Source organism: Chrysoperla carnea, chromosome X (genome assembly GCF_905475395.1).
Source record: "Chrysoperla carnea chromosome X, inChrCarn1.1, whole genome shotgun sequence".
Taxonomy (NCBI): domain Eukaryota; kingdom Metazoa; phylum Arthropoda; class Insecta; order Neuroptera; family Chrysopidae; genus Chrysoperla; species Chrysoperla carnea.
Window position 1 is genome coordinate 24,876,040 of NC_058342.1, and position 17,698 is coordinate 24,893,737.

The 17,698-nt window shown below is 31.7% G+C and overlaps 1 protein-coding gene across 1 annotated transcript; it reads left to right on the forward strand.

Annotated features, from left to right (window-relative positions):
* The first annotated feature begins 825 nt into the window (after positions 1–825).
* Positions 826–10,685, forward strand: LOC123302482 (integrator complex subunit 6). The gene is made up of 10 exons (XM_044885421.1): positions 826–1,008; positions 1,079–1,156; positions 2,152–2,391; positions 2,573–2,753; positions 3,446–3,858; positions 4,361–4,741; positions 5,545–6,208; positions 7,274–7,486; positions 8,520–9,008; positions 10,471–10,685. Exons 1-10 carry the CDS (start codon positions 892–894, stop codon positions 10,650–10,652), a joined length of 2,958 nt encoding a protein of 985 aa, XP_044741356.1. The 5' UTR covers positions 826–891; the 3' UTR covers positions 10,653–10,685.
* The last annotated feature ends 7,013 nt before the right edge of the window (positions 10,686–17,698 follow it).

The window sequence follows — 17,698 nt, forward strand, 5'->3', positions numbered from 1 at the left end:
CCTATCTGTATTTCTTTAAAAAATTAAGAAACATACGGTACATTATTTTTGCATGAAACTGCATATTTGAGTATATGAGATATAAATAAAGACTTTATGCTATCAATTTTCGAAATAACTCAAATGCATAAAAAATTTTCTTAATTTTTACGAAATTGAATTACAGGAGGCCATAAAATATTAATTTCACCTCAACGCATAAACAATCTGATACGTCATCACAAGTAGCAAATATTGTCACAAAAATTTATTAATAATTTTTAAATCTACTCCAAAATAAGAGGGTTACATTTAAAGTGAGACACACTGTATAGAACACCTTACATACATGACTCCTAAAAAACAGTCATCAGATCGCTGTGGTAGTTAACTGAAGTCGATGAGTTAAAATTACAGGAGCATTGTCGTCGACAGATCGTTTCAAATTAACACAAACTTTGGATTCTTTATTTACAAATCAAAAAAAATGCAAATAAACATGACTTAAATGAATCAAAAAGTTTTAAATATTTTTAAAAATATATTGAACGTTAATATTAATACGAAATATATTCTATATATTATTTAAATTATAAAAAAAAAATTAAAAAAATTGTTGTATACTGAGGTTAGGTTATAATTTATAATCATAAAGTTCAAATTATATATTACTAGAGTGCATTTACAATATTTACCTAGAGTGTTGCCGATAATGTTATCAAGGAAAAAAAATGTGAATTTTGAAATCAATTTCGTAATGTGATACCCCAAAAAAGTTGTAGTTTTTTTTTGTGTTTACAACAATAAAATTTTTGGTGTTATCAAATATTGAGATTTCATTAAATTTTTCGTGTATTATGATAGCGAAACTTTTCGATAGTTATTTCAATAATTTTTTGTATTTAGGTAAATATGACTATAATTGTGTTTTTGGTTGATACTTCGGCGTCTATGTATCAAAGAGCCTATTTAGGCGGTCGTCCTTCAATATTAGATGTTGCTAAAAATGCTGTGGAAACGTTTGTCAAGGTAAATTTTTGAGTGTTACAAAAAAAATCGTAATTGTCGTTTTACAGTGAAACCTCTTTTTTATGAATAGGTGCGTCAACGTAGTCAAGAGAGTCGAGGTGATCGGTACATGTTGTTAACGTTTGAAGAGCCTCCAAATAATATCAAGGTAGAAATTTTTCAAAATTTGCGCATGCGTATACTTGATTCTTCGTTTATAACGAGAAATTGGCAAGGTCCTTTTGTTGAATCTTTCACTAACATCGTCCTCTCTAGACAAAAGAAAGTCCGACTGACCCATAATTATCGGGTTATGGTTGGAGTGCTCCCAATTCGACACTTTGGTATTCCAGCTTTGTTTTAGACTAGTGGACTTTCATTTTCGTTCGGAGAAGGATGATTTATTGTGAAAAAAGTCACCAAATTTTCTCCTAGTGGTATTTCTCTCTGGATACATTTCAACGAATATCGGATGTAACGAATATAATTAGTACCCTTCAATATATTTATAACGGGGTTTGACTGTATTAAAATTAACCTTATGAAAAAAAATTGGGTTATCCTAAAATCTTGTTCAAAGCTTATTTAAAAAAAAAAAAAAGAAGCTACTTTAAGGCATTTAAAAACTTTTCCTGAGTACGACGTGCTACAAACCAAGGTGGAGGTAGCCAAGAAATTTCGATTTTTCAGAATGAATGTGAGATATCTGGAATAAACTAAAAAAATACGTCGGAATAAAATCAGGTTGATTAAGTTGAATAAAAAATTTACTGATCTATTCCCAAATTTTTCGAAAGATTGAATTCCTTAATAATCCCTTAATTTGTTAAATTACTTAACATCTTGCTATGGGAATGACTGGCTCAGCTGAAAGGGGCGTTTGAGGCGATCTTTCCCGTGCCAACGAGTCCAGTATCATTTCCTTTAACGTCAGAGTGACCCGGTATCCAGATCAGTCTGATTGTTTTTCATAATGACCAATATTAGCGTATTTTCTAAATCGGTACTTGCGATCGATACAATTCATAGGAAGCTTTCTTCTACTGGGTAAAAATTAAAACTATAAATTTTGATAAAAATTTTCGATTGCATGCCTGAATATTCTACAAATGGTTTCTACATTTGTAAAACTAAAACCAATTTTCAATTTTTTTTTTCTTTTAGGCTGGTTGGAAAGAAAATTTATCAACGTTTATGAATGAATTAAAAAATTTACAATGTTTAGGCTTAACTTCAATGGGTAGTGCTTTAAAACATACATTCGACGTGCTTAATTTGAATCGTATGCAAACAGGAATTGATACATATGGCCAAGGACGTTGCCCATTTTATCTGGAACCCTCTGTAATTCTTGTTATCACTGATGGTGGTAAATTATCATCCACAACGGGTGTTACGGACGATGTAAGTTTCAATTAAATTATTTTAACCTATGATCAGATTCTTTTGATATCATGTGTATATAAAATATATCAAGGTATACTAAGTTTAGTCCCAAGTTTGTAACGATTGCATCATCAACACTGTCTATACATGGTATTTCAACAATAAATTCAGTCAATTGTTTAAATTATTTTGTTTTTAGTTTAATTTACCAATGCACACACCTATACCTGGATCGGAGCTGACACGTGAACCATTCCGTTGGGATCAACGATTATTTGCGTTAGTTTTACGGTTATCTGGTACACCTGCCAATGAACGTGATATTGGTTTAGTTCCCAGTGATAATTCACCAATTGATGCCATGTGCGAAGTTACTGGTGGTAAATATTTTTTAATTAATACTCATTAAGCATATTTACCTACGAAAAATTGAATTAACGTAACATCTAAACTATTTAGAAGCGAAAACGTAAAAATTCTGGTAGAAATCCTACCCTCAAGCGATTTTAGGGCACCTATTATAAGTTTTTGGTGTGCTCTCAGATTACTGAACGACGTCAAATAAAAAAAAAAGTCTTCAAACTACATGGGATATTTTGGGCTCCATTTACTGGCGGAATGCTTTAGGGAAAATAAAAATAGGGAATGACTTCATATTTTGTTGAGGCTTTGGTTATTATTAATTGATTGTCAATTTATTAATTGATCATATTCTTCATAGCTTCCTTCAAAGAATGATTTTCGAAAACATATATTGGGTTTGCGCTAATTTCTGAAAAGAGAAAAATGTCGAATTCAAAAAAACTGCATCAAACATGTTTAGAAGTAAATGCTGGTAATTTGGGGGGGATACTGGTAGTTAAAAGCAAAGTGGTATTTTGGGGCTTACTCTTTTTCGAGAAGCTCTGTTTGAAAAATTAGATTTTGTTGATTTCTAGCATCTAAATATTTCTAGTTTTACTCAATTACCGAGTAAAACGTGAGCTAAATAACAGTGATTCGAAATTAAGAATTCAATAGTAGCTCTTGACTTAAAATTGAATTTCTAATTAATAAAAAACAATTTTTCCAGGTCGATCCTATTGTATAACGTCACATCGAATGATGATGCAATGTATTGATAGTTTAGTTCAAAAAGTACAAAGTGGTGTTGTTATAAATTTTGAAAAGATTGGACCGGATCCAACGTCTGGTGATAACCGTGATGATGTAATATCAAACACAATTCTAGATCATGCTGACGATGACACCGAAAATAATGATATATTATTGGAATCACGACAAATATTACCACCAGCAGCAAAACCAATGAGTTCGTATACGTTACCACCATCGAATTTAACTACAGGCGGTAATCAACCAAATATTAGTTGGCATTCGTGTAGAAAAATGATTTTAGTACCTAGATCAGCGCAGAAGGGTTTTGCTGTTGGATTTTGGCCAATACCGGAATCTTTTTGGCCGGATATTAATATATCTGTTTTGGTAAGTTTTTTTTTGTCTATTATTTAATGTTTTAGAGTAGAATCATTCATAAAATTTCATCCTTTTGCACCTCTCCCAACGCCTTTATAAATTAAGATACCAACAAACGAACCTAATACAAACGAAAATATTGTACGTAGGTTAAGTTAGAGTTTTGAGGTTAGTTTGATCGAGCTGCAGGATTTTAACGCTGCTTGACTGCAGTGATAGTAATGTCGCTGCACACGAGAGCCATAACTTCCGCTTGATACGCGCTACAGTGATTCCGTAGCCAGAATGGTAGCTGTAAATTTCAAGTTTTAGAGAAAATCCTACAACCTACCTTCCTTTCTAAATTAGATACGTTGGTATAGAATACCACGCCCTTTGGCTTAACCAAATTCTCATAACAATTCTGTGAGGTGGGTATCTTTACTTAGATTTTGTTGCCAAAGCTAGAAGAGGATAGAACGTAGTTGATGAATCTAGGAAGTGAATACTGATTTTTTGATTTTTTTTTCAGCCACCTAGATCTGCACATCCAAATGTAAAATTCACCTGTACAAATCAAGATCCAATGGTGATTGAAAATTTACCATTCGATAAATATGAATTAGAACCAAGTCCATTAACACAGTATATTTTAGCACGGAAACAGCCGACAATTTGTTGGAAAGTATTCGTACCAAATAGTTATAAAAGTTCAGAAGTGGGACATCCATTTGGTTATTTAAAAGCGAGCACGAATTTAAGTTGTGTGAATTTATTTGTAATGCCTTACAACTATCCGGTATTGTTACCATTATTGGATGAACTATTTAAAGTGTTGAGATTGAAACAGACGCCCGAATGGACACAGCAGTTTCGGAATTATATGCGGACGATGCCTTCATATTACGCTGGTGTGAGTATTTAATTTTGTTTTTTTCGTAAAAAGTTTTAGGGCAAGAGTTTTTTACTGCCCTCGTACTCAATATTAGGTTTCCCTTAAAAAACATCTCGCAAACATAAAAGCGCGACACTTTTTGTTTCGTTAAAAACATAAAAATATTTGCAGGTATGTTAATTTATTATCTTTGGTCCTTTTGGGCTCTACAAAGGATGCATTTAAGAGCAAAGAAATGAACTTGAACTTGCGCTCTAAGACTCAAAGTATTGTTAAAACCATAAAAGGGAAATAATAATACTTAAGAGGGGTAACGAAAATAGGTCCCTAGCACCTAAACCAAGAAGTCCTCTGTACCCTGGCGACCCTAGCTGTGCACCTTCTGACTCCACGCAGAAAGTGTACAGCTTCTCTGGCGGGATTTCTCTCAGAATTGGTGGATCCAAACATTCAAAACCTGACACCCTGTAGGTTTCTGCAAGTACAAAATGACAATTTTATCGTCCTCCATATGGGCTCTAAAAGTGGGATCATGAGAAATTCCATGTTATGAAGGTGATAAGCCGCAGTTTACAGTGTCCTGTCAAGTGTTCCACCATCTTTCTCAACAGTTCTCTAGTGAGTTTCTGTGTTATTTAGTGGGACCGAAAGGACCGAAGTGCGGCCTGACTATCTAAGAAAAGCACCTCTCAGAAAAGAAAAATAAATCCAATGTTCTATGAGAGTCCTATTTTTATCCTCCATTTTGATGAGCGTTTCATAGCCGTGCGATTTTTCGTTGTCAAGTTACGAGTTATTAACTATTAATTTTATTTTCACAGCCATTACGACGCGCCTTAACACGAATGGGTGCTCCAAATTCTTTAACATCAACTTTAATACCTGACACATACGACACAACGCTTAGCGTCACAGTACTGAACTATTTAAAGAAAATGAAGAATCAAGCAAAAATCGAATTTGATCGTTTATGCAACGATGTACTTAGCAAACAGAATGCCCAATCGAAGAATCAATCATCGGGTGCCGGTTCAAGTCGTGTACGTGTACTCCCTCGAGCCGGTTTAAAACGTGACATGGCCACACATCCAGACTTCCATGATAAATTCATGTCAATGCGTGAACAATTGAATGAATATGGTGGATTCGTCGTCGGGCTGCCAGCTTCCAAACCAAATTTAAATACAAAAAGCTATCGTAATCCATTCGATATACATCGTAGTAATTTATTAGATCAAGTTGTACGCATGCGTGCTAATTATATGCAACCGTTTAATCGTTTAAAATTAGTGGATGACGATGTTACGCATAGTTTACCCGTTAATCAAATGGGTAATTATCAGGAGTATTTGAAACGTATGCCGGCACCGTTACGCGAAATTGAGAGTACACCGGTACGTCAGCATATGTTTGGAAATCCGTTTAAAATTGATAAACGGATGATGGTTGATGAGGCGGATATTGATTTGGTTGGTGGAAATTCAGGTGAGTAAAATACTCGAGGGTATTTTTTTTATACCTTGAAATATTTCTAATAGTATCGAAATTTTGGTATAGGCGATCATAAAATCACTTTTTTTTCTGTCTATCTGTTTGTCTGTTCGCCGTCTCGATAATTCTAAAGCAAAAAGCTATAGCCAGCAGCAATGAACGAGCAAAATTGGATAATTGTATTATTTAGGTGATTTTTTACACCTAAAAGAAATATTGCTAAAAGAATCGAGGCGGTAAAAAAAATCAATTAATTAGTTGTTTCTAAATATTTGTCTATTCGTCATCTCGATAATTCTAAAGCGAAAAGAGACAGCGAGCAATGAACGAGGAAAATTAGATAATTGTTATGAATTTATGAAACCTGCAAAAATTTATCATTTGAAGTTCATAAGAGATAAAACAAAATAAATAAGAAATGCAAAAAATCTACCTGGAAAAATCAGGAAATTACAATATCGGGCAAGGAAAGAAATTTAAAAAATATTCTGGTTATTGATATATCTTGGAATAGTCGGACTGTATACAGCGTGTCTACTTAAGTTGGTTACATATGGAAAACTTTTTTATTATGAGGTTTACGAAAAAATTTATTCTGTTGTCATCAGTTCGTTTTTGACTCAACGTATCCACTTTCGTGTTCCATACATGCAATTGTTCTTTTAAAAATTTGTTTTAATACACCTACATATCTAAGCATTGATTTCTTGAAACGTTTTACTTATTATCTGTTCTAAATGGTCTACATTTCTAAACGACCATTAAAATTCCTTTCCTGAATGGTAATATTTTCGAAAGCAGAAATTTTTATAAAGAATAACTTTTTTTCGTAAATCTTATAATAAAAAAATTTTCCATATGTACACTTAAACACCCTGTATATTTTGTGTCAATTTTAATCGCATTCATTTCTGGGTTCTTTATTCCTGGGTTCGATTAATCTTGGTGAATCTTTTTAATCAGAATATGGGCAAATAGAACAATTTAAAAAAATCAATAAGAATTAAAATTAAAGTTTTTCGAATTATTAATTAAAAATTTCGATTGTTTTTTTTACAGCTGGATCATCAACTGGAAGTAGTAAAGGCGGTAAACGAACAGTTACTAACGATTTTAAACAATTACCAACAAAACGAAAACCTGGTCCAATTCCACGTGATGTAACCATACGAAGACCATCATCACCAATGCCGTTAACGCCACCTCAATCACCGAAAATTTGTGATGTTATTTTACCACTTCCTGCTGAGATTCCTAAAGAAGAAGTTTTATGTAAGTATTTTGTACTTGCTATGTTGTTTTAGCTTAAACTGAGATTTTTAGTTTTTAGTCTTAGAATTCTTAGATAATAAAAATTAATAATGGGACCCTAGCACCTAGGCCAAGGTTTCCAGGGGATTTAGTTCTTCGAAGCATTCATAGACTATTTTCGATTGGAATCTTGACGCCTAAAAGGATCCGAAAAGCCTGATATGTGCCCCACTTCAACCTTTCGTGTTACAGGTCTGGGCACCTCTTAGCATTGCAATTATTTTTGATTGAAAAACCATCGCATATGTACCAAAAGAAATCCATTCTTTTATTCTAGGTATCTGAGATTTATGGTTTTTAGTCCTAGAATTCTTAGATACTAAAAGATCCAAAATAAATTAATAAATAATATTTGTGTAGTTTTCGCATAATTAGATTTCAAAAATAATTGTGCTATTTTTGCCACAATCAGGAAAAATTCAGTGAATTAAGACCAATTCGAATGCCATCTTGTTTGATTATTAATTCGGCTTGTATTCTCCTTTTAAAAATACTGAAATAGGCCTTTGTCCTGATGATGATTTCAATGTATGTTAGGTTAGGTTAAGTTAGAGTGGTTGTCCTGGGGTTGGACACACTTAGGGGTCCGTTGTGATACCGAAAAAGGGTTGAACCATTTGGAACTGTTTAAGAATAGTAAGAATGCTTTGACCACGACGGACTTTAGGTCGGAGAGGTCGTCAAAGAGGCTGGCTTAAGTAAGTCTATCTCCTTATGGGAAGAGCTGGACAGTGACAGAGAAGATCAGACATTATCTCTCTGTCAGGCCCAGGCGTTCAGCATGCCTGCCGCCCAACCAGTATCCTGTAGTAGGCGCAACAACTTAGTTAACAGAATCCTTTGTAAGGGATATAAGATCTGCGCCCATAAGACAAAGGCCTATTCTTGAACTCTTGGACATGAAAATAATCGCTTAAATCCTGGCATTTTGTTCCCTAATATACGAAAAAAATTCTTTGTAGAACGATCAATAAATTTCAATTTAATTTCACAGTATCAAAATCCGAGGACTCTGAATCATTCGATAAAGATAAAATCACATCAAATATCGATACACCAACGATTCTCGAAGGACCGAACCATGCACGTGATTTCGACTATATGTCAATGAAATTCGATGATCACGAATCAATCAATAACATAACACCACCAAAGATCGAATCTCCAAATCAACCATCATCACCTATTCAATCATCGTATCCGCCAATGTCCGATTATTTATCACCATTATCATATAATTATGAAGATGTCTCGTTAATTATCAATGAATCATCGAATTCGTATAATTTAAATGCCACTGATAATACATCACCAGCGAATCATGATATGGATAAATTTGATAAGAAAATTATTAAAAATGGTTTACCGGAAATGGATAATACAGAAAATATTGAACCATCGAAAGAGGATTATGAGGAAACGATTAAACACAACATTAAAATTAAACGAATGCTATTTGCAGATGTTCGAAAACCTGGTAAAAGTACGTATTTTTTCATATTGTTAATCAGTAAATGGGCGGTGATCGATCTGGAAATGTCAGGGAATTTTAAATTTCGGACAGGCAATAATAATAACAATACATACATAAAAAAGGGTACCGCAAATAGGTCCCTAGCACCTAGATTAAAGGATACTATGTGCCCTCTTTAAGAACAACCTGTCGCCTGAAGGAAAGACGTCTCCGGGTAAAAGATACTATTTTAAAAGCTATAGGATTCTGTCGAGGCCAGAGAGCCCAGAGCTTCTTCACCGAGATTTCTATCAGTATTCATGGGGACAAGATTTCGGTCTCAAACATTCCAACCTGAGGCCCTGAGGTTCAAAAAACATGTATGGAGGTTTCATCGTCCTCCATATGGGTCCTACAAGTGGGATCATCAGAGTATCGTGTCAAGGGTTTCACCACCCTTCTCAACTAGTTCGTCCCAGTAATCAAGATACGCTTGTGTCAAAATATATCGAAAATCGGATCATCTAAGATCTCCATGTTATGAAGGTGGTAGTTCAATCGACCGCGTCCTGTCAAGAGACCACCACCTTTTCAACTGTATTCTAGTGAGTTTTAACCGAACACAGCCAAGTGGACTAATCGTGGTTATGCACATCTTGGCCTACCGCATGCTCTGCGCAAAATCCTGCGTATAATCAAGATGGACTTATCGTAACAAGTTAACCACTCCTTGATTCGGTAAATTACGGATCATCTTGCTATGAAAATGACAGGTTCAGGTGAAAAGGGCGTTTGAGACAACCCCTCTCGTGTCTGTGAATCCACTCCTCGTTTCCTTTAACACGAGTTATTCTTAAGGATGTACGAGCACCAAGGCAATTTTAAATAAAAAGCTTGATTTTTTCTATATGAAGTTGGACTAAGTCTAATTAAATTCTGAAAATTTTAGGGAGGGTTGCCCGATTATTTAAATAAATAAATGACTTCAAAAGTAGGCAAAACATTGGTTTTATGGTAAAACGGTAAATGGATGACATGTTTTCCTAGATTTCTCTAAAACTAGTTGGTGGAAATTAAAAAAAAAAAACTATTTAAATTAAAGTTAAAATCTTAATAAATTATTGAAAACAGAAACCGTTGTTCCCGACCCGTTAAGGATGTGAGAGCACGATAGTGGGGACACTAATTTAAAAAAAATATATATTTTCAATTTTGACAATATAAGACGAAAAGTAAGAATAAAATTTTTCGATATCTGGAGTAATTTTCAAAATATCGAAAGTTGAAAGTCTTGTTTAATTATTTAACTTTCGATATTTCGAAAACTAAGGCAGATATCGAAAAATTGTATTCTAATTTTTCGTCAACAGTCATGAAGTTATAACAAAATTCATCATCAAAGTTGAAAATAAGATAATTTCAACCCTAAATCTAAAATTGCCTTGATGCTCGTACTACTTTAACTATTATAACTTTTTTGTTTGTTTTACAGATTATCAACAACTACTAGATCATTTATTATTATTAAAAGGTGAATTTCATCAGCAAGAGACAATTATTAAACAAGTTTATCGTGAATCGTTACGATTTAAACGGGAAAATTTAGCACGAGCAATTAACAATTTTTTACAAATTAATCATTTAGAATCAGTGAATAATGTTGGTGGTATTTGACACACACTGGAATTGGAATTGTAAATAGGTGTTTTTTTTTTTTGTTATTCAGGGTGTCCATCTATTAGAAATATTTATGATTTCGAAAAAAAGTAGTTAATATTGATTTTCGATAAACTTTTATCTAAATACGAAAACTTTTTTTTTACTTCATAGTAATTGAGAAAGAGTTACAATTAACTGTGATTTATTATCAGGATAATAATTAGCATTACCAAGTCTTGAACCTAAGTGAAGTCTACGTTTTGGATACAGTCATTTATAATCGAGTTCATTAAAATAATAATAGTGGGGGTTTAACTCCGTATTTATGACATACGCCATATCACAGAGTCCATCCACATCATTATTTGTTAATATTTGTTTATTAAATTACATTGATATTTACAATTACGTTTTTGATGTGGGTGGAATCAGTTACTTCGTTCTTATCCAAGCGACGACAATGTGATCAATTCTGCACTCCCATTAATTATAATTTGTTCACACTGCCGCTGCCTGGATTCTAACCCGCAACCTTAGTCTAAATAGTCCAACGTTCAAAGACTAACGCCTTGGATCGCTCGGCCATTTAGGCTTTATTAAAGTAACAAGTAAGATTATTTGGGAACAAAATAAATATTTAACGTTTTAACTAATAAAGGACCCTGTTAAATACAAAAATTAATGCATCTTTGAAATTTTCCACAATTGTTTATTATGTTTATAAGACTTCAAAAAAAAGTCTACCTCTCAAGAGCGTACCTAATCCCCTTTTTTGGGAGGAAGTTGGGGGGTTTTAATCAGTTTTTTAATAATTACAAAAAAACTATTCATCAAAAAAGGTTTCTAGCTGAAGTATTTGTGCACATTTACGTTTTTTTTCGACTTTCTAGCTTCAAAATTGACCGAGATATGAAGATTTTAAATTGGATTTGTTTGCTCATAAAATCCGATGAAAAAGTATTCATCTTGTAAACCGTTAGAGATAGAACAAAACTTTAAATGTAAAAGTTATTCCTTATAAAAAAATTAACAACTTTTATTTGAATCATTCTTTCGTAAACATCACTGTTTACCAGTGAGGGCGCAACTTAGGAAAAAATTTTGGTGTTAATTTTCTCCAAAACTATAAAAAAAATAGTTTGTTGATTTTTTTCTGGTTAACTTCAACTAATCGTTTTGTGAAACATTCTATTTATTTGAACATTTTTATTTATTTAATGCATAGCTTTTTGTAATTTGTAAAAAAACTAATTAAAACCCTCAACCACCCCCCAAAAAAGTGGCTTAGTACGCCCCTGCCAGCAACCTTATAATCAACTGTGGTAAATTTCAAAGATGCATTAATTTTTTCTTTATTACCATGATATTTTATTTAATTTCGTTAGACAAAGACCTTTTCGATCAAATTGTGTGAAAATTTGGTAAAAGATCTTTCTTAAGGTAGTATGATAGTATCGAGGGTCACAGTTAACTACTTTTTTTTATAGTATAAGCAACAACACTGGACACCCTGTTATTTATTGTACATATTTTTAGAAATCCAATAAAAATTTATCAACACTTCTTTTATTTTATGATTAAAATTTATTTTAACAGATAAAAAAATTAATAATAGTAAAATATCGATTCATGTCAATTGTTGTTTTTTAATAATTATTATTTAATGATTTTTGTTTTAAAATTCAGAAAAATTATTTATAACGATTTCTTAGAATTTTAAATTGTTTTAAAGCTAATAATTTGTCCGCGTTCAATGATCGTATGATATCTTTGCTATATGCAGGCTTGATTCGGGAAACCGTCGTCTTAGCGGTTGGGCAGATTGGCAAATATGTGGAAAAAAAAAAAAATTATAAAGTATCGATTGTTTTTTTTATTTTTGTTAATAATTATAATTTTTGTTTTTAAATTTAGAAAATTTTGAGAAGTGTTGAAAAATTTATTGGTGCACTTCAATAGTTTAAATTTAGTTTAATATTGTTATGGGCATTTTAAAATAGACCTACAATCTTATCTCCGTTTTTATGCGGATAGTGATTCAGGAATTTGTAATTCCTTTTCGGATTAAGCCCCTGTGCTATGAAAAAATTGACGGTATCGCATAAAACTAAATTTTGATATAGCTAGGGTTGCAATTTTGAAATTCTGGAAAGTCATGAGATAGTAAATTTAAGTTATTTATGTGACCAAATTATGTTTTACGAAATTTTTGATGTTTTGTAGTTTTTCCATAATTAAACATTTAACCCTTCAGGCTGGTCGTCTTTCTTACCACAATCATTACCATTATGATAAGAGAAAATCTCACGCTATTGCGCAAAGAGTGAAGTTTCAAACTTTGTTTATAATATATATTATTAGGTTACATATGTTTTCATGTGAAAATACATTAATTCATATGAAAGAATAGTATATTAAATTTATTTTATTATTAAACGCTTTGGATAGATAATGCCACTTATAAAATACAGTGAAACCTGGTTAAGTGAGACATCAAGGGATCTGCAAATTTATCTCACTTATAATCAAAATTAGGAAAAACTACACAATTTCGGGAATCTTCCGATTAAATTTGAAAAGATGACAACCCTAGATATTGCATTTCTATTACCTCTATAGATGGGGAAATACTTTAACATCAATGGATTACAGGTTTTGTTAATAAAGGTTGGATTAAAATTGATTAGAAGATTGTAAACCTATTTTGAAATGCCTTTAACGTTAGTTTTTTTAGAAAATTCATAAACATAGAGAATGGATAAACGATTTGCGAAAAGAACTTGATTCTGATGGAACGTTTTCTTCCACTTGTATACTTGTGTGCTGTCGATAAAGCATCTATTGTTTGAAACTGACAATAACCTGACGTACACAAGGAGTAAACTCTAGTCGTGCGTCGAAGCTGACATACACAATTTTTTAAGGGTAGAATAGTTTAAACTATTTATTTACTATCGAAGCGAATTTTAAAAAACCTCCATTTTTAACGATTTAATTTCGCCAATTTTAAATAACCTGGTTTATCCATTGTCTATTATTATTGTAGTATTAATTCAATGAAGTTTGAAATTTAATTCTATTTAATTTGGAAATGTTTTATTAAAATTTTCAAAAAAAACTTGAGAAACTTAAAAAATTCATATTGAATTTATTAGATAAAGAAATTGCAGAAAATTCAACTTTCTGCTTTAAAAAATATAACTTTTTGTTTGTTTGTTGTAATTAAGGTGATCCTGTTATTATACGTAAATAAAAGACCTAAAAATATTTCAAATTTCAATTTTGTCCATTCTTTCTTTAAACAATACAAACATTGTACAGAACATGTCATAAAAAAGGATAAGGAAAAAGAAAGGAAGAGGGGAAAGTATGCAGATTGATCTATATTTATTATATTTGATCTAACATTTTGAAACTGCTGTTTTAATTTAATTATTTTGAAACAAAATTGAAATTGAATTTTACAAATGTTCGATCACCTGTGACAAATTTGTGTGACGTAATTTTTGGATGACCCCTTAGTGAACAATCTTATTTCATGAAATGACACAAGTAGATTCTTAGATAGATGAAACTTCAAAAATAATCAAGAAATTTTTTCTGTAATCATGGAAAATTCAGGGAATTTAATGAGAACAACTCGATCGGTCATTTCTGCAAAATATACACAAAAAAAAAAATGAGAAATCCGTTAATGGGATTTATTAATTGACAGGATCACCTTAAATTGTATTAAAAGGCTAATGAATGTTTTTTTTTAGCTTCTAAACAATACGAATTCGATCATGATTCGTAAAAACGGTCGATATTTCGATCGATGTTCTTAAGCATTTATTTATCTCGCAATAATTAAAATTTATATATACCCCTTAGAAATGGTTATAGTTTTCTGAGAAAATTCTTCGTCGTTAAAAAATATTCCCTTCATCGAATTAATATTAAAAATTAGATAGATTTTCGCATTCGTTCCATTAAAATAATTGAAAAGTTTGATTCGTACACACTCAAATAACATGGGTGTACTCAGCTTTTGATAAATTTTGGAAAATTAGATATATTTTGCCTAATTATTTCAAAAAATTAACAGCATTTTGGCTCTAACTTAGCCAACTAAATTAATAGAAACTAAAAATCTAAGAGGGGGAGCAATTGATCTGACCTACCCTCCCTTCGGTACGCCCATGAACGGTAGGTTTCTGAGGTATTTATTGAAGAAACTGATCTGAGATATCAATCCTCATATACGATTTCAGTCAATATTACAAAAAAAAAATTTTTTTCGCAAGGACTTAATTTTGCCGATTTTTCAGATTTTTCTTAACGATTAAGGTCTTTGGAAAAATCTAGAAAATCATAACAAATTTTTTTCTTTGGAATTTGATAAAACTTAGTATGTAGGGTTATTATTACCCAAAAGTGCAAAATTCGGGTTCATTTATTGATTGGGCGGATAATTTTTGAGTAATCACTAAAATTTGGAACACAGAATGCCTCCAAAAATGTGGCATTGCAGAACGTTATTATATTTGTAATAAAGTCTCGAAACGGAATGATGCAAACGTAATTGATCACAATAAATCATGATAGATCCTTGGCCATACTGTCAAATTTCCACTTTTTTAAGCAAGTATTTTGGAAATATTCACAGAAATATCCTTTTTCTTCCAAAATTTCCATACACTATGTCTCGAAAAGAACGCTTCCCCGGCATGAGTGTATTGAAAAATTGTCATTTTAGCATTATCTACCATTTGATTAAGTTCTGCTAGTATAACTTGAATCACCCTGTATATTTAGTATCAATTTGATTCCTCAAATCTTCGTTTTTCGATTCGATTTACTTTTATGAATGTTTTTTTGAATCACAATGCAAATAGAGGTTTTGAAATTGGAAGTCGAATGGGTTCCTTTTTGGATGATTCAAACACACAAACTTTATACTTTAAAAATAGTCGGGAAAAGTTTACTTTAATCATGGAAAAATCAGGGAATTTCATAAGAATAAATGCTCTTCTTGAGAACAGGCTGTCACTCATAGATTAAATATCTCTGGGTAAGAGGTGCTACTTCAAGCAGGTGATGCTATAGCATTCTGAAACAAAGACAACAGCTTCTCTGACGGGATTACTCCTAGAATTAATGGAACATCTATGGAGGTTCATCGTCCTCCATACAGGCTCTACAAGTGGGATCATGTTAGATCCCCAACTTATGAAGATGATAGTTCAATCGACAGTGCCCTGTCAAGAGCATATATATTATTATTATTAAGGAAAGTTTGAGACGACCATTCTCGTGTGAATGAACCCACTGCTTTGTTCCCTTTAACGTCAGAGTGATCCGCTACCCGGATCAATCTGACTGTGTTATTCAATGCCAGACCGTTCAGTTCCTCGAAGCTTTCATAGACTATTTTTGATTGGAATCTTGAGTGAAGTCTCTTAAATAACGTTTCTTTATTTTAAAGGATCGAATGCGAAATTCATAACTCTACCCATCCTCACTTAATAAACAATTGTAAATAAATTTAAAAGTGTACAAATTAAGTAATGAAATTCGTTATTTTTTTATAAACATCTTTTTGAAATAAAAATACAAAAAAAAAATAGGTAATAAATAAATCAAGAAAAATATATTTTTTAAGAGTGTACTATTATTAAAAAAATGAAGAATTATTAATTTATATAAAAAAAAATTGTAAAAATACACGATTTTAAGGTGGTATCGTCGATTCGAACCCAAATATGTATACTCTTAAATTTTTATTTCATGTACATTGAACAACTGTAACGTTGTGTAAATCTGTTCAATTTATATGGAATATGCAGTGATTTATATAATTAAATATAAACTGCCATTTATATAATTATTGTAAATGAGAAAATTTTTATTTTATACCCAAAACAAATTTCAAATAAAAATGTTATATAAAAAAAAATTGTTTTTATTTTTTGATTTTGACATTTATAGTTAGCCCATCCAGGGGTGAACACCAGTGGCGTAGTAAATTATTTATTAAATCATCTATCGCTGAAGACGATTTCAGTTTTTCTAAAATTTCTGCCACTATAGATAATAGCGACAAGTTTGATAACCGTGTCTGTCCCATCGAAGTCCTTAGGTAATTTTTTTTTATCAGTTTTGAAAAACTTCTTTCAGCTGTTTCGGTTGTAGCTAGAAGATTTACTACTTCTCTTGGAAAGGTTTACTATGTCTACAATTTTTGCCAACATATTTAATCATAGACGCCGATTTGTTCGTAATATAATATTTCATGGTGAACTTTTTTGATCGGTGTCCAAAATATTTGTCGCGTGCCACTGGTGTGCCATTCGTGGCCCATACGATAAAAATGCTAAAGCTATCGAAAGCATAAATACAAGTTACCAAAATTATCTGAATATACAAAAATGTCACACTGTAATCTCTAATGTCCATGGGTATAACTTTCCGAAGTTTTTTCGGGATCCTAATTACGCTTAATAATCCAGACATGAAAAGATGGATTGACTACGATTACAAATCATATTTTTTTCGGGGAGTGGGGGAGTGCAGCTTGTTCTCTTATTATACGTCCATGGAAGTCTTCGTCGTCCATACAAGAAACCCTGTTTTTTAATATTTTAAATAAATTTCGGTAATTATTATGCTAAGTTACTACTCCATCAATTATCGAAAATTTAACATTATATATTTATTTTTAATTTTTGAAAGATTTTTATTTTTAAATTTTACCGCGTAAACGAAAATATTCAATTTTTCCATATTAATTTCGAATATTTACATCCCCAACATCATTGTTTATTTTTTTTAGAAAATAAGCCGAAATCAATTGTTTCTTAATTATTCAAATTTTTCCGCGTAAACGACAATATTCGATTTCCCATAATATTTCAATATTTCTAGAAAATTGTAAAGAAAATAAACAAGACAAATTGTAACCGACAAATTAAGTAGAAATACGTGTACTATTATAGGCAAATAAAATAAACATTAACACTATTGTTTATATACAAAACGGAACAAACAATTGATGTTTATAAAATTTTATGATTGGAATT

Bases quoted from the DNA above. Each gene is read 5' to 3' on its own strand.
- LOC123302482 (XM_044885421.1), top strand. From the start codon at position 892: ATGACTATAATTGTGTTTTTGGTTGATACTTCGGCGTCTATGTATCAA. The intron at 1,157-2,151 runs GTAGAAATTTTT...TTTTTCTTTTAG, and splicing joins AGCCTCCAAATAATATCAAG to GCTGGTTGGAAAGAAAATTT. The intron at 7,487-8,519 runs GTAAGTATTTTG...TTAATTTCACAG, and splicing joins TCCTAAAGAAGAAGTTTTAT to TATCAAAATCCGAGGACTCT.